This window comes from Vicugna pacos, chromosome 27, assembly GCF_048564905.1.
Source record: "Vicugna pacos chromosome 27, VicPac4, whole genome shotgun sequence".
Lineage (NCBI taxonomy): Eukaryota > Metazoa > Chordata > Mammalia > Artiodactyla > Camelidae > Vicugna > Vicugna pacos.
The window spans coordinates 27,268,940-27,295,095 of NC_133013.1; the positions used below are offsets into that span (position 1 = coordinate 27,268,940).

The 26,156-nt window shown below is 35.3% G+C and overlaps 1 protein-coding gene across 10 annotated transcripts in view; it reads left to right on the forward strand.

Moving 5' to 3' along the window:
• The window catches only part of MYO9A (myosin IXA), a 174,762-nt gene that overhangs the window by 58,438 nt on the left and 90,168 nt on the right, over positions 1–26,156 (forward strand). For all 10 annotated transcript variants that reach the window (XM_072951108.1, XM_072951110.1, XM_072951113.1 and 7 more), the window contains 5 exons: positions 2,432–2,521; positions 8,916–9,032; positions 11,405–11,539; positions 13,481–13,602; positions 17,640–17,781. In XM_072951108.1, coding sequence (XP_072807209.1) covers positions 2,432–2,521; positions 8,916–9,032; positions 11,405–11,539; positions 13,481–13,602; positions 17,640–17,781 — 606 coding nt within the window. The remainder of the gene's footprint in view (positions 1–2,431; positions 2,522–8,915; positions 9,033–11,404; positions 11,540–13,480; positions 13,603–17,639; positions 17,782–26,156) is intronic.

The following is a 26,156-nucleotide window of genomic DNA, read 5'->3' on the forward strand; positions in this document are numbered from 1 at the left end:
GCTTAAAAGTTACTACTTTTGTGTTCTTTGTGAATATTTTGTTGATGTTTAAAATTTTTTTCTCTATGGTGTTGGCTTTCTGTTTGTGTATTTTTCTTTTGATAGGTGTGAAATTCGTCTGTCATTTCTTACGTTTAAATAATTGTTCTTTGGATTTATTCTGTCTTTTTCTTATTATATATTGGTTTCTATTTTAGCATATTTTCTTCATTTTTTCTCTGTTAAATTATGAAATGTTTTCAGCATACATTATATATGAAAAGCAATATAATAAATGCCTGTGTACTTGAAATCTCACCCAACTAATAAAATATTGTGTGTAATTGAAGTCCACTGTGTACTCTGCCCCCACCAGAAGTAAACACTACTGTTTATTTAGTTTTTGTCGTTCTCATTCTTGTTTTTATATTTTCAGAGCAGGTAGATATTTCCATGAAGAATATCTACTTTTGTTGTTCTTCATGTTTCCAGACTTTATATGAATATTACACTGTGTGTCTCATTCTAAAACTTGACCTTTTCATTTCGTATTATGTTTTTGAGATTTTTCAGTGCTGGTTTATATATTCTGGAGTCTTCTTTTTAGCTATTGTGTGAAATTATATGAATAAAACATAATTGTATGTTTTAGTGGGGAGTGAGATGGTTTGTAATTTTCCATTTATAGATAGTACCATGACAGGCATTGTTGTGCGTATCTCCTTGTTAAAATGTGAGAATTATTCCAGGGTACAGTCCAAGGAGTACAGCTCGGGGTTATGTTGCATACACACATTGGGCTGTACTGATCCTGACAGATTACTCTCTGTGCTGGTTGTACGAATTTATACAAGTGTATGAAAGTGACCTTTGCTCAGCACTGTTGCCAGCTTATATTTGTTTCTTCCTTTAAAAAAATTTCTTGAGTCTATTGCAGAGATCATTTATTTTTAAATATTCACTTTTAATAATTGCTTACATGGAGAACTATATATCACAATGTTACAGTGATTTTTATCTCATATATATCATACATGGTTTTTCTTACTTTTCTTAACTTTGTCATTTTTTGTGTAATCTGGTATTATTTATTTTTGTTCCTAAAAATATTTTAAGTAAATCTGAAAGGTTGAAGTTTTGTGTTTAAACTTTGGCTTTTCATTTTGTCAAATTAATGTGCCTCAAATTGTTTCTTTTTTTTGGAATGTGAGGATTGAGCAATGGATGCTCCAATAGAAGATGTCTTTTCTTTACCGTGTAATTATTTTAAAAAAATAATTGATCTCATGATTTTGCTGGTGGCAGGGTAGTGCCCCACTCTGTCATTTTATAACTCAGTTTTTCCTTGTAATCTTACCTTTTTTGCTTGAAATATTTTATATCATGTACATAAAATTTTATGAATATTGTATCTTCATTATGTATGGATGCTTTTATAAAATAGTCTTGTTTACCATTTCATGCCCATCAGTGTGGCAGAAATAAAAAATGTCTGATAACGGCAAGAGTAGTCAAAGTTTAAAGAAGTAACTTAGTGCTGCTGCTGAGAGAGCAAATTGGTAAAACTGTGTGTGGAAGTTTGGCAATACTCTGTAAAGCTAAAAATGTGTACACTACAATCTGGTAATTCCACATTTAGGTGCATACTTCAGAAAATTCTTAAACTCACAGGAATATTCACTGCAGTTTATTTTCTAATGGTGCAAAATTGTAAATAGTGCAAGTGCCTACAATAGGAGAATGGATTGCACACGGCGGTAATGTGTATGATGGGATGCCATTTATGTAGTATAGCAGTTAAAATGAATAAGCTTGACCTAAATTTTCAACATAGTTATAGCTCAACAATTTGTGGATAATATAAAAACATGAGCTGAAATGATACATACGTATGTATGTATATGTGTGTGTTTGTGTGTGTGTGTATAAAAAGTGAACTGAAATGACACATGTCAAATTCACAGATAGTATTAGCCTCTAGAAAGAGACTGAGAAGAGAGGGAGCATCACTTGTGTCTGTTTAACATCCATAAGTAAAAATAAACACTTGAAACATAAATGAGTATCCGTTATAATGCCTGGAATTCAAGAAATGTCACTTTTTGGTCCTTGTCTCCATGTTGTGAGATTATGATATCTTAAAATATTTTTGTACTATTACATATTTTTCATATTCTACACAATGAAATAGGTTTCTCTGTTATGATCAGAAAGAAAACTTTAATTTAAAAAGATCCTTTTTTGTCTTTTATATGGTGAAATAGCTGAGTAGGAAACTTAAATTCCACTTTGGCCAATATTTAAACAACCCAGTGTGTCTTTGTTTTTATTTTTTTCTCTATTGTATGTTTGCTAATCTCATTAAATTTTTTTCTTTATTAGGCTTTTCAGTAGATAATTCAACCATTGTCATATAAATCATATATATTGAATTTACTTTTCTGCTGTGTAGGTTAAAGAAGAGATGCTCTTTGAAGCATTGGTTACGAGGAAGACCGTGACAGTGGGAGAAAAGCTTATTTTACCATACAAGCTGGCAGAGGTATGAACAGATTTTCTTTGAAATCAAAGAATTCAGAACATTTTTAGAAGTTTAGGTTTACATTCGTTCTCTTAACAGAATGAAAATAACAACAAAATGTTGATTGAAATATTTTCTAGGCTCTTGAAATTTGATTATGTACTTACCATCAACTTGGAAACTTAACGTGGTTGAATGTGATTTTAAGCAATACACTTATATTTTTCTCCAGAAATCTTAATCTGATCACCATTTTTAACTTTCATATTCTTAACATGTGGGATGAATAGATGGTAGGTAGAATTATAAATGAGCAGTGTTTGACCCAAATTCCTTTTGAGGCAGTTCTGTCTTCCAGCACATCATGCTCTGCTGGCTTCCACTCCGTGGCAGTTGTTCTTGTTCACTTTTTGTTTTCTTCCTGACCTCTAAAAGACAGGGCGTCCTAGGATAATCTTTGTCTTTTCATCTCTGTTCTCTTTGTCTAGGTTGTCTCACCCAGTCCCACGGCCTTACTTCTCACCTGTGTAGTGAGGCTTCCCGGTGATTCACTGCTATAGTGAGCTGATACTCCTGTTGTACCACTACACTAGCTGTATAGGCTAGGAAGATTAGTGAAAAGCCTACTATTTTATAGTGACATTTTATGAAAGTGATAAGAACTCAAACTGACAATTATTATAAGAATAGGACAGGAATAGAAGATTAGGAGACACAGGAGTGGGGAAATAGTGGTTTAACTGTGTTCTAGGAAGATGCCGATACTTTCACCCCTTGTTTTGGGTCCCTCCCAGCTGTATCTGTGGGTCTACATTTCTTATGTGTCAGGGATTGTATGTCTTATTTCACAGTCTCCAACTCTGAGAACCTTTCTAAACAACAGAGAAAGCCAGTCATTTTAAGAGTTTTGCCCTTTTTTACATAAAGGTTCAATGCTTTTTTATTTTCTTTTGTAACTGTTTTCATTGTTAAATGTTTCTTCATGTTTATTTACATTTTTAATCTTTTTTCATTTTTTGACTTTAAATTCAACTTTCTGAGATTATTTCTGTAGCCCCTGCTTTATTTTTTAACATTTTTTATTGATTTATAATCATTTTACAATGTTGTGTAAAATTCCAGTGTTCAGCACAATTTTTCAGTCATACATGGGCATATACACACTCATTGTCACATTTTTTTCTCTGTGAGCTACCGTAACATTTTCTGTATATTTCCCTGTGCTATACAGTATAATCTTGTTTATCTATTCTACAATTTTGAAATCCCAGTCTATCCCTTCCCACCCTCCACCCCCCTGGCAACCACAAGTCTGTATTCTCTGTCTATGAATCTATTTCTGTCCTGTATTTACACTTTGTTTTTGTTTGTTTGTTTGTTTTTGTTTTTGTTTTTGTTTTTTAGATTCCACATATGAGCGATCTCATATGGTATTTTTCTTTCTCTTTCTGGCTTACTTCACTTAGAATGACATTCTCCAGGAGCATCCATGTTGCTGCAAATGGCATGTTGTTGTTGGTTTTTATGGCTGAGTAGTATTCCATTGTATAAATATACCACATCTTCTTTATCCAGTCACCTGTTGATGGACATTTAGGCTGTTTCCATGTTTTGGCTATCGTAAATAGTGCTGCTATGAACATTGGGGTGCAGGTGTCATCCTGAAGTAGGGTTCCTTCTGGATACAAGCCCAGGAGTGGGATTCTGGGGTCATACGGTAAGTCTATTCCTAGTCTTTTGAGGAATCTCCACACTGTTTTCCATCGTGGCTGCACCAAACTGCATTCCCACCAGCAGTGTAGGAGGGTTCCCCTTTCTCCACAGCCTCTCCAGCATTTGTCATTTGTGGATTTTTGAATGATGGCCATTCTGACTGGTGTGAGGTGATACCTCATTGTAGTTTTTTGATTTGCATTTCTCTGATAATTAGTGATATTGAGCATTTTTTCATGTGCCTTTTGATCATTTGTATGTCTTCCTTGGAGAATTGCTTGTTTAGGTCTTCTGCCCATTTTTGGATTGGGTTGTTTATTTTTTTCTTATTGAGTTGTATGAGCTGCTTATATATTCTGGAGATCAAGCCTTTGTCGGTTTCATTTGCAAAAATTTTCTCCATTCCGTAGGTTGTCTTCTTGTTTTACTTATGGTTTCCTTTGCTGTGCAGAAGCTTGTAAGTTTCATTAGGTCCCATTTGTTTATTCTTGCTTTTATTTCTTCTAGGAGAAAATTTTTGAAATATATGTCAGATAATGTTTTGCCTATATTTTCCTCTAGGAGGTTTATTGTATCTTGTCTTATGTTTAAGACTTTGATCCATTTTGAGTTGATTTTTGTATATGGTGTAAGGGAGTGTTCTAGCTTCATTGTTTTACATGCTGCTGTCCAGTTTTCCCAACACCATTTGCTAAAGAGACTGTCTTTATTCCATTGTATATTCTTGCCTCCTTTGTCGAAGATTAGTTGTCCAAAAGTTTGTGGGTTCATTTCTGGGCTCTCTATTCCATTCCATTGGTCTATATGTCTGTTTTTGTACCAATACCATGCTGCCTTGATGACTGTAGCTCTATAGTATTGTCTGAAGTCTGGGAGAGTTATTCCTCCAGCCTCTTTCTTTCTCTTCAGTAATGCTTTGCCAATTCTAGGTCTTCTGTGGTTCCATATAAATTTTATTATGATTTGTTCTAGTTCTGTGAAATATGTCCTGGGTAATTGGATAGGGATTGCATTAAATCTGTAGATTGCCTTGGGCAGTGTGACCATTTTAACAATATTGATTCTTACAATCCAAGAGCATGGGATATCTTTCCATTTTTTAAAGTCTTCTTTAATTTCCTTCATCAGTGGTTTATAGTTTTCTGTGTATAATTCTTTCACCTCCTTGGTTAGATTTATTCCCAGATATTTTACTACTTTGGGTGCTATTTTAAAGGGGATTGTTTCTTTACTTTCTTTTTCTGTTGATTCATCGTTAGTGTAAAGAAATGCAACTGATCTTTGAACGTTAATTTTGTAACCTACTACCTTACTGAATTCTTCAATCAGCTCTAGTAGTTTTTGTGTGGACCTTTTAGGGTTTTCTATATATAGTAACATGTCGTCGGCATATAATGACACTTTTACCTCTTCTTTTCCAAGTTGGATCCCTTTTATTTCTCTCTCTTGCCTGATTGCTGTGGCTTGGACTTCCAGGACTATGTTGAATAGGAGTGGTGATAGTGGGCATCCTTGTCTTGTCCCAGATTTTAGTGGGAAGCTTTTGAGTTTTTCACCGTTGAGTACTATGCTGGCTGTAGGTTTGTCATATATAGCTTTTATTATGTTGAGATATGTTCCCTCTATACCCACTTTGGCGAGAGTTTCTATCATAAATGGGTGTTGAATTTTATCAAATGCTTTTTCTGCATCGATTGAGATGATCATGTGGTTTTTGTCCTTTCTCTTGTTGATGTGATATATTACATTGATTGATTTGCGTATGTTGAACCACCCTTGGGTCCCTGGGATGAACCCCACTTGATCATGATGTATAATCTTTTTTATGTGTTGTTGGATTCTATCTGCTAAAATTTTGGTGAGAATTTTGGCGTCTGTGTTCATGAGTGATATTGGCCTATAATTCTCTTTTTATGTTTTTTGTTTATGTTTGTTTGGTATATTTGTTTATTTGTTTGGTAAATATTTGAAAACCCTTTTGTGCCTAGAACTGTGCTAGGCATTAGGGGTAAAATGAGAAGCATCCCTTAAAAATTTTAGTATTTTATCTTGAAGAGCAGTGGAAAACTCTTTAAAATATTTTAAGCAATTAGTTGTCTTAGGTTTTTTCTCAAGGATCACTCTGGCAGCAGTGTGAAGAATCAGTTGGCAGAGAGTGTGTTAATTTTCTATAGCTATGTAACAAGCTTAGTGACTTAATACAATGCAGATTTATTATTTGACATTTTCTATGGATTATCCATCTGGGCACAGGTTAGCTGGGTCCTCTGCTCATGGTTTCATTATGCTAAAGTCAGGCTATCCATGAAGGCTGTGATCTTACCTGAGACTCAACATCCTCTTCCAAAATCACAGGTTGTCCACAGGATTCAGTTCCTTGCAGTTGTAGGACTGAGATCCGTAATTTCTTGTTGCCTTTCAGAAGCCATTCTCAGCAGCTGGAGTCTGCTTGCAGTTTCCTGCTCAGTGGTCCTGTACCCAACATGACAATTTGCTTCTGCGAGGCTCGCAGGAGAATCTCTGATGGATGGGCTCATCCCATCCCATCCCATTAATAAGAGCTTTCTCTGATTAAGTCAGCTCTACCCCAGACAGTCTCTCTTTGGTTAACTAAAAAATTCAGCTGATTTTGGGCCATAATTTTATCTTTAAAAATCCCTTTACCTTTGTCACATAATATTAGATAGTCATGGGAGTGAAATCCATCATGTTTACAGTTACTGGGAGGGGCTGTAGAGAACGCGTACACCTGGTGATGGGAGTCTTGGGACCACCTTAGGATTCTCACACGGAGGGCAGGAGTGAGTGTGGAAGGATGAGTTTAGAGCCTGGGGCAGTTGGTACTCCGCAGAGGAAGATGCTTGCTGCTCTGTCTAGAATGGTGACAGACTGAAAGGGAGAAGTGGATTTTTTTTTTGCATATATTTAAAAGGAAAGACATTTCAATGGTAAAAGCAACAAGATTTGGCAGTGATTTGCTTAAGGGGAGGCAAGGAGAGAGAAGGAGATGTGAAGGATGATTCCTAATTTTCTGGTATACATAACTGTAGGAATATTGGTAATGTTCGGAGAGATAGGAAACACCAAACGAGATCTTGTTTGAATGGGAAAACAATTGTTATTTGGGCTTATTGAGATTAAGCCGAGAGAGACAGGACTGCATTTCAGAGAAAAGAGGCTGTGAAAATATAATATTGGGAGTGGGGTAAATTGGAATTGGTATATGTGGATTCTCTCTGAATTTAAATTTAATATGAAGATTTGTCTTTTAACAAAGTTTCAACTCATATTTATTGTAAAAACTAATATATTTTATTATTCTATGCTTTTGTGTGTTACGCTTTTTTATTTAGTTTTAAAATATTTTGCTTTTGCTGAATTTAATCAGATTTTCTTTATTTTTCTCCCCTCTGGGGGAAAATAGAATAGTGATTCTTTCTAGATAATTTACTATTGATTTTCATGATATTTTAAAGATACTTTGTTGATAACTTGCCTAAGAATAAAATTTTAGGGGCACATTCTTTTTTCTCTCAGAACTGCTGAACATTTTCCAGTTATTTGCAAGTGTCTGTTGTTGAAGATAGGGAGTCTGATACCTGTCTCCTCTTTCCTATGCAGGTAGTAGTTTAGGCAGTTATTTTTTTGTTCTAGAAACCTGAATCCCTTTTCCACTGAAATTCAGAAATTCATTCATCATCTTTGTGGTAGGTTGTAGTACTCTCTCCATTTAACAAGCGTACACGCTGCAGCCTCAGACGTATTTGAAGTGACTTGACCCAGGTCACGCAGCTAGAATTCAGTAGAGAAACTGGGATGGGAAGGTGATCTAGCTCTTCATCATTACTCTCTGCTTCCTCTGAACTTAAGGACATAGGTATCCGTGTGTCCCTGAATTCACAAGCTTCAAGGTAAGTCCCAAGATAACACACATGTGCATTCCTAGGATCTGCATGCTTTAACGTGCGAGGACTCGGTTGTCTTCCCCTGCGTCCTTTTTAGGTGATAGTACTTTCTAAATGTTGGATTTTCTTTAAGTAATAGACTTTAGTGTTAGAACAGTTTCAGATTTATGAAAAAATTGATCAGATAGTACAGAGAGTTTCCATAAACTGGGTAAAGCTTGAAGTGAGAGAAAAAATAAATCACACAACTTCATAATGAAAGAATTGTTACTGTTTGGGGATGGAGAAATTCTAGAGGTTACTGCGGATGGCAGGCTCAAGACAGCCAAGAATGCAGTTTTGACGGTGTTACGATTACCTTTTAAGAGTCTGACTGGGATTCCACAGATAACTGATGCCTTTTTGCTAACAGATTTATTCCTATGCCTGGAATATGCTTCCCCACTTTAGCTGGCAAAGTTCATTTGTTTCTAAACTTCCAGTTTTACCTTCTTTACTAGGTGAAATATATATCCCAATTTGCAGTAAAGCTGTTTTGAACTGAGTGACCTACACTTTGTTTCCTTTATCTTTCATGGCAGTTTTAGCCTAGATTCCCCAAGTTGGACTAAATTAATGAGTATATATAGAAGACTTCAATGATAAGCTATTTATATTGAGGGAAAAATTAATTTCTAATTCAGGATAATAAGCTTTCTTTCTTGAATGAGAGCAGAACACTTTGTTATTGTATCTTAGTCATACTGTTGCCAATTTCACTTAGAAATTTAACTTTTTTTTCCCCTTTCTTCCTTCAGGCTGTGACAGTGAGGAACTCCATGGCTAAGTCTTTATATAGTGCCCTGTTTGACTGGATAGTTTTTCGGATTAATCATGCGCTTATGAATAGTAAAGATTTGGAGCAAAATACCAAGGTAGAGATACATTGGATTATTATATATTCCTGAAAAAAATATATATTCCTGAAAAACTATTTAATAAGATGGTTACTGCATGAAATTTCAAAATGTAGAATTATATGGAGAGAGAAGTTAAGAGTCACCTTTTATCTGTATTCCCTGCTGTTTCTCTCCTTATTTCTGTTTTTATTACCTATTCAGGGAAACTGTTGTTCTGTGTGTCTTTCCAGAGCTTTTTTCTTATGTACTTATATTCCTTTAGATGTATGTATACAGTGTTGTTTTTAGACATAAAAATAGGATCATGCTATGTATAGTGCTTCTAATTTGTTATGTCTTGAAATATATCTAGACCTCATTATTTTTAATAACTTTTTAGTAGTGTATAGTATGCATATATACCATAAATTCTCCCATTAAAATATATTTGTTTTATTGATATAAATGATGAAGTAAGAAATATTCTTTGTGCATATTCCTCTAGGATAAAATCCTCAGAACAAATTGTTACATTTCAAGACATATATATATATATATATACATATATAAAGATTTTGGTTGCTACTGCTAAATGGCTTTTCAAAAAGACTACACTTCACTAGTAGTGTATGAAGGGGCCTATTTCCCTACACTTTACTCACATTGAATATTGCTAGTATTTTTGTCTGCTAGTCTGATAGAAAGAACTATTTTATTACCAGTCTTTTCAGTGATAGATGAAAGTCGAGCATCTTCTCATGTTTTCTCGATTTTATTTCTTTTCTTTATATATTTTTGCTGTTTCTGATCTTGTTCATTTTGTCTTTCTGTTATTTCTTTTAAAGAGTCATCATAGATATTTCAGTGAATAAAAGTGTGATATATATTGCAAATATTTTCTCTTGACTTGTAAGATTTGTTTATGTTATGTTTTTGATACACTTTATTTTAAATATACCGTATACCTTAAAATTTTTGTACAGTTAATTCTGTCATTATTTTCTTTTATTGTCCTGGGTTTTAGTTATTTATTTTTCTTACATATGAAGGGCTCTTCCAGCCCAAGATTATAAAATATTTATTCTCATATTTGTAGAATTTAATTTTTTAAGTTCATGTTTATGTTTATATTTTTCCCAATTGGAATTTATCTTTTAATATGATAGATGTAGATATTTACCTTTATTCATTTCAAATCCATTTTTATTTCCCAATAACTTTTATACAATAGTCTACCTTTACAGACTGATTAGCAATGTTATCTTTATTACTTAATCCTACCGTCTTAAATGTAAAATTGTTGTTACATGATCTTTTCATGCTTTGAGTAGTCCCACAGTTAGAAAATTGATTTTAATTGTAATCTAATTTACCAAGTTGACTTATTTTTGAAAATCATTATTTCACTGTTTTTCATAAGGGCCTAGAATTAGTCAGCAGAATTAATCAAACAGAATACTCTTAATGGAGACTTAAAAATCTCTTACTATTTATCACTCATTACATCAATTTGCCCAGTATCTCTTGTAGCACCAGTGAAGAAAAATTGTTTTCATTTAATCAAAATTGCCATACAACTGTATTTTAGAATGAGGTAGGGTGGTAAGAAGAATGTTGGTTTGGGTTGTTAGAGCTGACTCTTTATCAACCATAATAAGAAAACAATGTCTTGAAGTAAAATATCAAGAAATAGGAGAATAAAACTTTTTTTTTTTTTTTTTTTTTTTTTTTACTGTGCTGCACTATTTCATACCAAACAGCCAAAAAAATTTAAGTGTTGTTGACTTTTGGGAGCAGAAATTGAGGATGGAGAAGGGATTGTTGTTTTTTGTTATAATTCTTTGAGAACTATTTAATGTCATAAATCTCATACTTTTTTGATAAAAATTTTTAAAGTTTCAACTTCAAGAAACCTCATATTCTGATAACCAGTTTCATTTCTAGCTTGCACAGATTAAATCAGAATTCTACTGGGATATAGAAGTCAAACTAAGAAAAGTTGCATGGTCCTCTTGGCATAACTAGACATTGCCAGGAGTAACCTAGCTTTGCTTAAATCACCTTTTGACTTCCCCATAGCCTGTTTTTACCATTTTCTTGACTCTTGGATTTTAGGGATTTCTGAGATTAAGCTAATAGGCCATTAACCCTGCTTTGTACATTTCTGTAAAGTAATCAATGGATTACATTTGTTAAATTTTTTGACATATTTTTATAATTAAGATAAAAAGATAAAGAGAACTAAAATGCGTTTTATTGGTGGTATGTTTTGGTTGAACACCAGCCTCCCAAAATCTCTCTCCTGCTGTTGAAAAACTTTGAGCATATTGTTACTTATATTGTAAATATTATTAATGAAATAAATTTGACTGTTGTTTTTTAACCATAATTTTTTTCTTGTTTAACAGACTTTGTCCATTGGTGTTCTTGATATTTTTGGGTTTGAAGATTATGAAAATAACAGCTTTGAACAGTTCTGTATTAATTTTGCTAATGAACGTTTACAGCACTACTTTAATCAGCATATCTTTAAATTGGAGCAAGTGAGTACCTGAATGCATGTATGCTAGCCCCCTTCCCACTCCCTCATCCCCGCACCCCTACCTCTCATATACTTATACACGTAAACACACGTAACATTTTGAGTCATAGCCATAAGTATTTTAAGTGTTGTATTTGAATATAGATACTGTTGTCTTCATATTAGTGTCAGCACGGGGCATAGCAGAGTATAGTTTTGGGGCCTTATCATACAGGGTTTTTTTGTTGTTGTTGTTGAATAGTCCTCAAGTAGATTCCATAATATGTGCTTGTTTGATTAAACCTTTGAAAAGATACATGGGTTTGTTTTGAATTTTTGTTGGTGTTTTTGACTTTTTAATTGGTGCCATGGGCTTGGTCACTGTATGTAATGCTAAGTATCCTTGTTTGATTGCTTTGATCTCTTAGTTCAAGGATGGGATGGAGGAGCTTACTAATAGAATCTTAAGTCAGCTCAGAATATGGATACAAGGAAATAGGACAATGTAGGAAGACCAAAATGGATAACTAGATATTTCTTGTGAGAAGCTCAAATTGATTGAATTAGTGTAGAAAGAGTGAGCTTTCAGTTTGCGTGAAAATTCTTAGGTTAAATGCAGCGTTGAAGAAAATACGGGCTTTTTCTCCAAGTCAAGTTTGAAGACAATAACAAGTTGAGATTTAAGCCCAGAATTTGAGTTTGTATGTGCAGACATTAGCAGAAGCAGGGTTCACATTCAGCTCAAGGGAAATGGAGAAGAAAAGAAGTGAACAGAAAGAGCACAGCACGTCTACAAAACAGAAAAATAAGATCTTTCCTATCATTAGGGCTTGCTGTCCTTTGTCCTAGCTTTAAGTACTTCTGTTTTACTTAAAGAGTTATGAAGACTGATTAGTGTTAGCAGAAGCAGCATTAGTCCTGGCCATCTTGATATGAATCTTTAATGCTTTTAACACATAACCTTTTCGCTAGACTCTCTTACAGAACTATTAAAAAACTATCACCTAACATGTATGTGGTGCTTACTGTTTATCAAATGGATCCTGTATTTATTCTAGTTTTACAGATGACGCCTAAAGCCTGTACTTCATCCTTAACACTCTGGCTCTGTAATTCTTGCTATTAACCGAAACAGAGCTGGGTTTGGTCTCTTTACTTAATCCAAGATAAAAAAGATAACTTTAGCACTAGGATGGTCTCTTCCTCCACTGGAGATTGAATTTGTTCTTGGCAGGTGGCTAAGAACACTGGAAATTCTACACTGTTTTATTTAACCCGATCAGTAACTGATCTCAATACCATAATGAAGTTTTATCAGAAACCAAAACCAAAAACATAACTAGAAGATACTTTATGATTAAAAATTAAGAGATGAATTTCTAAATAGCCTAGAAGTTGAAAAATTTAGAACATATGTTGAAATTAACATGTTACATATTAAAACTTGTGTCTAAAGGTGTACTTCAGTCACTAAAGAAATATAACTAAGGATTTACTTAGAGGAAGATTTTAAGATTCAAGAGCAATGATTTAACAAATTGGAAGAAGATCAGCAAACTAAACCAAACAAAAATGGGAAGAAGGAAATAATAAAGATAAAAGAGAAAATTAAATAAAAATTATAAGAAATACATTATGGGAGAGGATCAGCAGAGTCAAAAGTGACTTTGAAATGACCAATAGCATTGATAAACCCCTCAAGAAATTCATGGGAGAGAGACAGACAGACAAACACACACACAGAGGGGAATATAAATAGCCGGAATTCCAAAGATAAAGAGAACGTCACTGTGATCCTACATAGACAGCTGAAATTATACGTTCTTCCGTTGTGTGGATTAATGATTTAAAAGAGAAAAGTTTAGACTATTCTTTTAATCTTAGTAAAAGCTTTTTAGTCCCTACTCTCATATACCTGCTACTTTATGCATGATGAATAAATTGTTAATTTGTTATTTCCTAGGAGGAATATAGAAGTGAAGGTATAAGCTGGCACAATATAGATTATATTGATAATACCTGTTGCATAAATCTTATTAGCAAGAAACCAACAGGACTGCTCCATCTTTTGGATGAAGAAAGCAAGTGAGTATGAGTCTTTTCAATTTTGTTATTGGCCATGTAGGCTTTTCACATCTTAAGTGCTAAATTTTCTTCGTTACTTTATGAAGTAAAGAGCCAAAATTTCCCTTGTATGTATTATTTTGTGTTTATGTGTTTCTAAGAAAATTGGATGGACTTCACTATTGAACTCATTTTTTCCTTGAGTTTTTCCAGATTTCTTGTACACAGTCACTTTGATGTTAAATTTGTTTGCACATATTTACTGTTTTTTGTTGCATGTTCCTCTCTTCTTGAATTGTTTTATATGTGAATGTGTTTGCAGTCTCATGTTCAGCAGAAAAGAATATAATAACAGATAAGTGATACCTGCCTTGGCTGTGCAAGCTTTAAGAGGTAGCGTATGTCAGATATTTGCCACCCTTTAATAACACTGTTCAGTATACCAAACATGTATTTGCTTCAGACATAAAGCTACATAGAGCAGCCTCCAGGGTGTTCTCAGTGCCCTATAAAGTATTATTTATAGTTAAATTATTCTAAGAAGTGGCAAATCTATAGAGTTGGGAAACCGAAGTGATGGAGAGTCTGTCAGTTTTCTGTGACTCATTAGTAAGATATTTAGAAATTGAATCAGGTCCCCTGATTCCTAGCTCAGTGTTATACCCATTAAACCAAGGTATAAAATGTTGGGCATTCATGAATGACTGAAAAATTGTGCTGAACACTGGAATTTGACACAGCATTGTAAAGTGATTATAAATCAATAAAAAATGTCAAAAAAAAATGTTGGGCATTTACTACCGTAGGTCAGATGACCATACACCAGGTTTGTGTGGGACAGTCTAAAGTTGATGCCTGTTGTTTACTTTAGTTATTAAAGGTACCTACTTTTACTCTCAGAATATCCCGGTGTGTATGGTAAGTTATATGTCATCCTGTTAATATGCCATAAACCCACAGAATTGCTGTGTAGAATTATAAAGTAATATGGCAGAATGCAAAATATATTGGAAAGGAGACTGCTAACAGTTACATCTACACACTCTATCACTAGTCTGTTTCCATTAATCTAAATGAATTAAAATGCAACAAATACTAAAAATATTTTACTTTTATGTCCAGAGTTGTGGAAGTTTCTTTTATTGCTCTATATGTACTGAAGCATACATTCTCTCTTGTAAAACTGTAAGGTTAATGGTTCTTAACTCTGCTTGCCTCTTACCTCTGGTGTATTTTCTTTTGGAAAGCTTCATAGGTGATTTTGATAATTAGTGTTGAGAACAATTGTGGCTGATATGGAAATGATAAGCAGTTCTTTTTGTTTGAGGTATTTTATGGAACCAAAAAGAACAAAAAAGTCTAAGCAATTTGAGAAAAAGATCATGTAGGTAGTAAATGATGGTCTTGACATTCACACTGTCCAGGTTATTTCTGATTAATAAGCTTTATTTTTTTCTTTTTCCTGAGCTTTGTCTTTTCCTTCTTTATTGAAGTAACAGTGATTTATAACATTATGTAAGTTGCATATGCAATGTTGGATTTCTACTTCTGTATCTCCTACAGTTTGTTCACCACCAAGAATGTATTTTCCATCTGTCACCATAAGGCTGGTCTCTTACTCATGTTGCCCTTCCCCCTGCCCCTTCCCCTCTGGTATATAAAAAGCTGATAAGCAAACAGAAACAAAATAAATGATCAAACCAAACAAAAAAAGCACGTAGATGCAGAGAGCAGAGTAGTGAGCCTGCGCTTTGAAGCAGTGTCCTGTGTCGCTTCCCCATGATCCTATGGCTGCAGAGTCAGAAGTTCAGAGTTGTGTTCCAGCTCTGTTAACCAACCTCGGTGGAAAGGAAGCGATGACGACAAATGGTAGTGCGGCCTGCTGTATGTCCTGGGGAGGCTGGTGAGCAGCAGTTGAGCGAGTGAACATACAGTTAGAAGGCGAATAAAGCAAATGGATCTTGTCTGGCCTGTCATTCTTGAAGCAAAATTTCATGGAGTGCACATCTTACTATACAAAGACTGTCTTTCGCTGGTCAGTTGCTACCTCACAACAATGTAGATACTGCCCAGTGAAGAGAATGCTACCTCTTGCTGTTACCCCAAATCTTCTGGGGTTAAGCCACATGGCCAGAAATTACAGAGAGGCAGACTTTGGCTCAATAGAAGAACTCATTAGAGCTGGTTCGCAGCTGCTTCATAAAGTAATAGAATTCCCTATGATAGTAATTATTTTCGTCATCTTTTAGGGTGTTACTAGAGGTAGGAGATTGGACTAAATAACCTCTTAATTGTCTCTTATGTGTCTATATTAGTCCTGCATAACATTTTTTAATAAACCATAGTAATATTTTTATTTCTTTTCTTTCCTGTCCGTCTTTCCTTGTTTGGAATAAAAATTATTCTCATGTCTGTCCGCCTTCCTTTAAAAATTTCTTTTCTCCATTTAAAAGTAAGAGAAAACTGAATCACATACAAGCTTTTTGATTACTCAGAGGAGGAGCAGGCAAATGAACCTTTACTTAGAGACGGTAAGGTGAGCATCCTTCCTGAAAAGAAGCATTCTGCTGTGGAATAGTGAGGGGTAAGTTTGCAGGTGTTAGGTTGGTCTAGGCTTAGGGGCTTGGATTCTGATTTTCCAGAGTGGAGGAGGCACACGATTAAAGCACTGCTGTTGGAAAATTTGCTTTGATACCTCAGTTTGGTGACTTGAAGCAAGGTAGGACCAGAATCCCTGAAGCTACTGCAGAGGCTGTTACGGTGCTCTCTGAGGTTGTTAAGAGCCGTAGTTCATTCTAGAACGGCTTTAGACTCCTGGGAAGGAGAGGAAGCGCCTAGACAGCGGAGTTGTTTTGAAGAAGGGATAGTATTTGAATGCAAAAAGCAGGTCTAGTTGACTAGGGGAGTGGCAGGGTTGGCAAGATGGGAAAGTAGCTGACGTTTATAGCATCCCTATAGATGTCAGTGTTAGGTGTTTCTCGTAGTGTCGTTTGGTTCTTTAATTCTCCTAGCACTGTGATACCTCGTTTTATGGATTAGGAAACCAATTCTTAAAGAAGGTTATACCTAGCTTGCCCAAGGTCACAGACAGAACTGGTAGCCTAAGCGATGCCTGTCTAACATCAACAAGCATTCTCCTTCCTGATTCCAATACATACTATGTAATTAACTATTTTTATTGTAATTTTGGAATTCTTATGCATTAGATATATTCAGCACCTTTGCAGTCCCATGTCACATTATTGCTCATTATTTCATTTACTGTTAAACTAGTCTCTGAAAGATACTTGCCCTCTCCTTTTTTGGGTCAGTGATTATTTTCTCTGTTTGAAACTCCTACCCAGCTTTTAACATCTAGTTAGTAATTTGATCCTCCTGTATCCTCTGAACCTTTCAGTTATTCCCAACCACTAGTGACTTTTTTCCTCTTCTGAAGTTTTATATGGCTGTATTTACTATTAATGTAGTTAGTTACTTCTTAATATTATTTGAATGATTCCTGGTTATGAAATACTCATCAATGAGTACAAACCCGTTGACATATACTTGAAATAATAATAAGTATAATATAAAAATATGCAGTAACTGGTGTAAGTAAGAAAATTACTGCTTAATTAATACATGAAGGAAAAACGAAAAATGACTGTGGATTTAAAGAACCTGTCGAAATTCAGAGATTGTTCCCTTTTTGCACGTTCTTGAGCCCAGACAACATCTGATTTGGTTTTTATTATCCTTTGGGTTTTATGCTAGGGCAGCACACTGCAACCTAAGCTAAATATCTGAAGCCCTGAGTTAATGTCTCAGTTCTGCTACCTGCGAAGTGTGAGTTTGGGCAAATCACAACTTTTGACTTCTCGTCTACAAAATAGGAGACCAGCCCTTGTTTTACTCTTTTTTTAAACCTTGTTATAAGAATCAGATTGGATAATTTAAATGAAAACTTTCTATGATTTGCTAGATCTGTCATATGGCAATGTAATTATAATGTATTTTTTTAAAGGCTGTATTAACTGCTGCATCTTTCTTTAGTGTTCTTATTTTTATTTTTAATTCAGCTTTCCACAGGCTACAAACCAAACGCTGCTAGACAAATTTAAGCATCAGCATGAGGAGAGTCCTTACATTGAGTTTCCAGCTGTGATGGAGCCTGCTTTCATCATAAAACATTATGCCGGGAAAGTAAAATACGGGGTAAAGGTCAGTGCATTTCTCACCGAAAGCGGCTTTAGAGCAGAGGAGCATTCTTAACTGTATCACCATCCTTGTCGCACTGCCTTCTTTGTAGTTGATCAGTAACAGTTGGAGACATTTTACAAGGATGCTACTAAAATTTCAGATTCTTCTTTGTAATACATTACTGTCATTAGGTGATGTTTTTGTTAGTTTCCTCCTGCAGCTAAAATTGATGTCAGTCCATTCTGTATAGAATAGCCTTTCAGTTCTGAAAGAAAAGATGTCATCAGTATGTCTTAAACCCATGTCTTCATCTACATAGTTGGTTGATCTTTTTTTTCTCTTCTCTGCATCCGTGTGAGGCCTGACAGGTTCATGTCTTTGCATATCATTAAGTGTTTGTGAGCTCAGATTCCTAATGAATATGTTGAAACTCTTAAGTCCTGTGGAATGGAATCTTCATAATTTTACTCTTTTCTTGTTTGTGATCGATGAGCCCCTTTTCCTTCGACGACTTGATGTTTAAGCCTGTCATTTAAGACCCTTTTCTAGGTAAGGCAGTGATGATATGGAGAATGGTGGAGCAATATGTTTTCTCCTGGGTGTTGCAGTGAGAGTCACAGTTAAGATCACTCATTCATTCATCACTGATTCATTGATTCAGGAAGTGTTTATTAAACATGGAACGTGTGTCAAACCCTGTGCTTGGTGTTTGGAATGATCTAGTGATAAACTAGCAGACACGTTCTTGTTCTTGGCTTTGTGTGTGTGTGTGTGCGTGGATATATATATGTATACGTGTATGTGTGTGTGTATAATGTAGATAAATGAGGCTGTGGTTATAAATAAATGAATCGGTCCTTTGGAGATAGTAGGGGAATAGTAGATTTTGAATTTGTAGGTCCATGAACACCTCTCTGAGAAACTAAAATTTTGAGAGATGATCTGAAGTAAATTTTACCCTGTTGAGGAGTTGGGATGATGAATATTCTAGGCCATGAGATAGGAAAGAACTTAATATGTTAAAATAATGGAAAACAGGCCAGTGTTACTAGATTGTAGTGAGCAAGGGAGATAGTGGCATGAAATGAATTCAGAGCATAGACAGCAGGTTAATTCTTCAGGGCTTCTAGACCAAGTTAGGAGTTTGTTTTTTGTTCAAATTATTATGAGGAGCCATGAAAAGATTTTAAGAGGATATATGTGTTTTTTAAAAGATTGATTTCTTGGAGGACAAGGAATAACAGGGGATGGGAGTGGAAGATGGGAAATCAATTAGATAGCTCTTTTAAATAGTTGAGGTGAAACGTTAAGGTAAGCTGGACCACAGAGGTGACACAGAGATGGAGGAGATCCGGATGATTCCAGGGTATTTTTTGGAGGTGCAGTCAGTAGACGTTAGTGATAGAGTCTAGGTAAAGAACTTCTGGATGTAGCTGATGGGTGAATTTCTCTCTTTTTTTTTTTTTAATGGCTGAATTTGAGGTGCTATTTCCTGATATGGAAAAGACATGAAGGACCAGATTTTAGAAAAAACATTAAGAATAACTGAGTAGAATTGTGCTTACCAGGGGGTGGAGGGTTGGGGAATTAAGGAGATACTGGGCAAAGGCTACAAACCTGCAGTTAAATTCTGAAGATCTGATGCTCAGCATTGTAATTATAGTTAACATTGTAATTACAACATCGTCTTTAGAGTTTTTAAGAGACCAAATCTTACATACTATTACCACAAAAAAGAAATGATTGTATGACATAATGGGGGTTTTTACTAACTCTACCATGGTAATCATATTGCAGCATATAAACACATCAAATCGACATGTTGTACATCTTAAACAGTGATGTGTGTCAGTTATAGCTCAACTTAAGAAGTTTAAAACAAAAAAAAAAGCTATAAAATCATAAATCGAAGTTCATAAAGTGCAGAAATCCAAAGTGTACATATTTCTTTCTGCCCCTTCCCAGCACATTCTCCCCTGCCCAGGGGTAAACACTACCCTAATTTTTTATCCTTAGTTTTTTTACTTCATGTTAAATTTCAGATAAATGGAATCATACAGTATATACACTTGCATCTGTGATTATTCATCCATATTATCAGTCAGGCTGAAAGTAGAAGAAAGGGAAAAAGATGTGTCAGGCAAACGCTGAGAGATAGCTGGCATAATTATGTCATTATCAGACAAGGCAGACTTTAAGGCAAGAGTTATTGTTAGAGATAAAGAGGCACATTTGTAACAATAAAAGGGGTCAGTTCAATAGGAGGACATAATCAAAAGTTGTATGTACCTAATGACTCCAGTATGTATAAGCCAAACGAGGAGCAGAAGTAGAACTAGGCAAGTTTATCATCAGAATTGCAGATTTTAATGTAGATCTCCCAGTAATTAGCAGAGTAAGTAGACACAAAATCAATGAAAGCAGAACTTGAACGCTGACCTAATGGGCATATCATAAGGATAACTGAACAGTCTTTGGATGTTTAGAAACTAAGTAAAATTTTTCTATATAACCCATGAGTTAAAAAAGAAATCACAATTAAAATGATAATATTTTAAACTGAGTATCAAAATTTGTAGGATACATTTAAAGTGATGATTTATAACTGTAAATTCATATGTTAGAAAGGAACACTGGTTGAAAAGTAATTATCTAAATCTCCATCTCAAGAAACTAGGAAAAGAACAGCAAATTAAACCACAAAAAATTAGAAGAAGTAATAAAAGGAAGGCCAGTATGTTCATGTATAACTGAAAAATTGTGCTCTACACTGTAAATTGACACAACATTGTAAACTGACTATAACTCAATAAAAAAAGTTAAAAAATAAATAAAATAAAAATATACCCCAATAACTTTGCTCTAAAAAACAAAACAAAACAAACAAAAAAAGGAAGACCAGAAATCAACGCAATAGAAAGTAGACTTACCATAGAGAAATTCACAAAGCCGAAAGTTAGTTCCTTGAAAAGATAATGGAAAATAATGCAGTGGACCCTTGAACAACATAGGTTTGAACTGTATGGGTCCACTTACATGCATATTTTTTTCAGTAAACAGGCAGCACAGTGCTACCTGATTCGTGGCTGCTTGACTCCGCATGTGCTGAGCCGTAGGTGCTGGAGCGCCGACCATCCAGTTACGTGGGGATTTTCAGCTGTGTGAGTGGGTTGGTGCCCCCAACCCTGTGTTGTTCAGGGGTAAACTGTATAAGTAAAAGGTAGTAAAAAATAGTAGAAAGTAACTAATAAAAGAAAAAAAGAGATTCACAGATTACAGATATCAGAAACGAGTAAGGGGATTTAACTACCTACCCTATAGATATTAAAAAGATATGCAATATAGGAGCACCTAAGTACGTAAAACAATTACTAACAGAGAAAAAGGGGAATATTGATGGGAATACAGTCATTGTTGGAGATTGTAACACTGCATTAACATCACTAGACAGATCTTCCAGACAGAAAATAAATAAGGCAACAGAGAAATTAAATGATACAATAGAAAAATTAGATTTGGTGGATATTTTTAGAGCATTACACCCCCCCCAAAATAGGATATACATTCTTTTCAAGTGCACATGGAATATTTTCTAGGATTGATCATGTACTTGGGCACAAAAGAAGCCTCAACAATTTTAAGAAGATGGAAATTATCTCAAGAATCTTTACTGACCACAGTGCCGTGAAACTAGAAATCAACTACAGAGAAACAAAGGAGAAAAAAAGGAAAGCATGGAGATTAAACAACATGCTATTAAAAAACCATTGGGTCAATGATGAAATCAAAGGTGAAATTAAAAAATACCTTGAGACGAATGAAAACACAACCACACAAAGTTTATGGGATGCAGCAAAGGCAGTGCTAAGAGGGAAGTTTATAGTGATACAGGCCTTCCTCAAAAAAGAACAATCTCAAATAAACAATCTAACCCACCAGCTAAAAGAATTAGAAAAAGAAGAGCAAAAAACCCCAAAAGTCAGCAGAAAGAAGGAAATAATAAAGATCAGGGAGGAAATAAATAAAATAGAGATTAAAAAAATAGTAGAAAAAAGTCAATCAAACCAAAAGGTGGTTTTTTGAAAGAGTAAATAAAATTGACAAACCTCTGGTCAAACTCACAAAGAAGAAAAAAGAGCACAAATAAGCAAAATAAGAAATGAAAATCGAGAAATTACAACAAATAACATAGAACTACAGAATATCATATGAGAATATTATAAAAAACTATATAGAACTAAAATAGATAACTTACAGGAGATAGACAAGTTTCTGGAAACATACAGTCCACCAAGACTGAATCAAGAAGAAACTGATGACTTGAACAAACCGATCACTAGAAATGAAATTGAATTAGCAATAAAAAACCTCCTTACAAATAAAAGTCCAGGACCGGATGGCTTCACTGGGGAATTCTACCAAACATACAAAGAAAAACTCATACCAGTCCTTCTCAAACTCTTCCAGAAGATTGAAAAGTAAGTAATACTCCCAGACTCATTCTGTGAAGCCACCATCACCCTGATACCAAAATCAGGAAAAGACACCACCAAAAAAGAAAATTATAGGCCAATATCATTGGTGAACATAGATGCCAAAATCCTTACCAAAATATTAGCAAATAGAACCCCAACAGCACATAAAAAAGATTATAGATCATGATCAAGTGGGGGTCATCCCAGGGACACAAGGGTGGTTCAACATACGCAAATCAATCAATGTAATACATCACATCAACAAGAGGACAAAAACCACATGATCATCTCAATAGATGCAGATAAAGCATTTGATAAAATTCAACACCCATGTATGATAAAAACTCTCACCAAAGTGAGTATAGAGGAATCATATCTCAACATAATAAAAGCTGTATATGACAAACCTACAGCCAGCATAGTACTCAACGGTGAAAAACTCAAAAGCTTCCCACTAAGATCTGGGACAAGACAAGGCTGCCCACTATCACCACTCCTATTCAACATAGTCTTGGAAGTCCTAGCCACAGCAGTCAGGCAAGTAAGAGAAATAAAAGGGATCCAAATTGGAAAAGAAGAGGTAAAAGTGTCGCTATATGCAGATGACATGATGCTATATATAGAAAACCCTAAAAGATCCACACAAAAACTACTGGAAATAATCAAAGAATTCAGCAAGGTAGCAGGTTACAAGATTAATGTTCAAAAATCAGTTGCATTTCTTTACATTAATGATAAATCAACAGAAAAAGAAAATAAAGAATCAGTCTGCTTTAAAATAACACCCAAAGTAATAAAATACCTAGGAATAAATCTAACCAAGGAGGTGAAAGACTTATACATGGAAAACTATAAAACACTGATTAAGGAAATTAAAGAAGACTTAAAAAAATGGAAAGATCTCCCATGCTCCTGCATTGGAAGAATCAGTATTGTTAAAATGGTCACACTGCCCAAGGTAATCTACAGATTTAATGCAATCCCTATCAGATTACCCAGGACATATTTCACAGAACTAGAACAAATCATAATAAAACTTACATGGAACCACAAAAGACCTAGAATTGCCAAAACATTACTGAAGAAAAAGAGGCTGGAGGAATAACTCTCCCAGACTTCAGACAATACTGTAGAGCTACAGTTATCAAAACAGCATGGTATTGGTACAAAAACAGACATATGGACCAATGGAACAGAATAGAGAGCCCAGAAACTTTTGGTCAACTAATCTTTGATAAAGGAGGCAAGAATATACAATGGAATAAAGACAGTCTCTTCAGCAAATGGTGTTGGGAAAACTGGATAGCAGCATGTAAAACAATGAAGCTAGAACATTCCCATACACCATACACAAAAATAAACTCAAAATGGATCAAAGTCTTAAACATAAGACAAGATACAATAAACCTCCTAGAAGAAAATATAGGCAAAACATTATCTGACATACATCTCAAAAATGTTCTCCTAGGGAAGTCTACCCAAGCAATAGAAATAAAAGCAAGAATAAACAAATGGAACCTAATGAAACTTACAAGCTTCTGTACAGCAAAGGAAACCATAAGTAAAACAAAACGACAACCTACAGAATGGGAGAAAATTTTTGCAAATGAAACTGACAAAGGCTTGATCTCCAGAATATGTAAGCAGCTCATACGACTTAATAAGAAAAAAACAAACAACCCAATCCAAAAATGGGCAGAAGACCTAAACAAGCAATTCTCCAAGGAAGACATACAAGTGATCAAAAGGCACATGAAAAAATGCTCAATATCACTAATTATCAGAGAAATGCAAATCAAAACTACGATGAGGTATCACCTCACATGAGTCAGAATGGCCATCATTCAAAAGTCCACAAATGACAAATGCTGGAGAGGCTGTGGAGAAAAGGGAACCCTCCTACACTGCTGGTGGGAATGCAACTTGGTGCAGCCACTGTGGAAAACTATGGAGATTCCTCAAAAAACTAGGAATAAACTTACCATATAACCCAGTAATCCCACTCCTGGGCATATATCCAGAAGGAACCCTACTTCAAAAAGACACCTGCACCCCAATGTTCATAGCAGCACTATTTACAATAGCCAAAGACATGGAAACAACCTAAATGTCCATCAACAGATGACTGGATAAAGGAGACGTGATATATTTATACAATGGAATACTATTCAGCCATAAAACAACAACATAATGCCATTTGCAGCAACATGGATGTTCCTGGAGAATGTCATTCTAAGTGAAGTAAGCCAGAAAGAGAAAGAAAAATACCATATGAGATCACTCATATGTGGAATCTAAAAAAAAAAAGAACATAAATACAAAACAGAAACAGACTCATAGACATAGAATACAAACTTGTGGTTGTGAAGTGGGTAGGGGGTGGGAAGGGACAGACTGGGATTTCAAAATGTAGAATAGATAAACAAGATTATACTGTATAGACAGGGAAATATATACAAGATCTTGTGGTAGCTCACAGAGAAAAAAATGTGACAATGAATATATGTATGTTCATGTATAACTGAAAAATTGTGCTCTACACTGGAATTTGACACAACATTGTAAAATGATTATAACTCAATAAAAAATGTTAAAAAAAGGACATGAAGGATGTTTTGTCAGTAAATTTGACAGCATAGATAAAATGGACAATTCCATGAAAAAATACATTACCAAAACTGACTCCATAAAATACAGGAAAACCTGAAGATTCTATGTCTGTTAAATAATTTGGATCAGTAGTTTAAAACTTTCCACAAAGGAAGTTCCAGGCCAACATGGTTTCACTGCTGAATGCTTTCCAACACATAAGCTATACTAGTCTTAACACATTTTCTTTCAAGTTGGAGATACCTTTAAGATGTGTGAAAGAACCTCAGACATAACAAGAAAGATTTGAGCTGGAAATACAGATTTGGGCCTCATTGTATAGGTGGTATGTAAAGCAGTAATTATGGTTGAAATCAACTGATGTAAGATGATTGAGGGAAAAATACAAGAATACACAAGAGGAAACCCTGAGAAATTTCAGTGCAGAGCCAGCAGTGGGGACTGAAAAGGGGCAGTGCAGAAGGTAAACAGCAAATCACAGAGTGTGTTGTTACAGAAACCAAGACGAGAGAGTGTCCAGGAGAACGATGGGACTAGCTCATGAAGTAGACTCAGAGATCTGGAGCGTGAAGACAGGGAGACGGCACCGTTACATTTGGAGAAGGAAGGTCTCCGTCAGCATTGGACAGTCGTCATGGAACTCTAAACACCTAGAATTTTAGATTTGACCGCGTGGTTATGCCTAGGACAGGATGGTGTTTTAGTTTCCCGCGCCAGTACTTATCATGTTTGACCTCTCATGAACTTCTTTACCTCATGATTACTTATCAGTGAAGTGTGGTTTGTAACTGATGGTGCTTTACTGAGCAATTGTTAGAATTCAGTAAGTTTTGTGTAGTGCTGACTTAGTGCCTGACCGTTGTCTGCCTTTGGTAGGTGCTTTTTTTTTTCCCCCCCCGCTGCTGCAGCTGCCACTGGTGATTGGATATGGAAATTCTTACTCAGTTTTACTAACTTTTGTAATACATACTTCTGCCCAAAGGGTACTTAGGGACAAACTAAGCACCAGCACTTCTGGCTTGTTGTCCCTTTTCCTCTGTTTTCAGGAGAACCAAGAATTACTAGGAAAGGAAAGCCCTGAAAGGTAATAGGATGAGTCCGAGCTGCCTCTGGTCGTGAGCTTTGATGGTGTCAGGCTAGGCATGATCCTCAGAGAATCCCGAGTTAGAGCCGTCTGTGGAGATGCGCCAGCCTGGAGTGGTCCACGCAGCCCGTCCTAGTCCTTCCGTCTGGGTGTGGTTGGGGCGAGGCGCCGGGACTGTCCGGCCCTTCTTCCAGAGTGTGAGCTGCTTGCCCTTCCTGCCTTTCTGT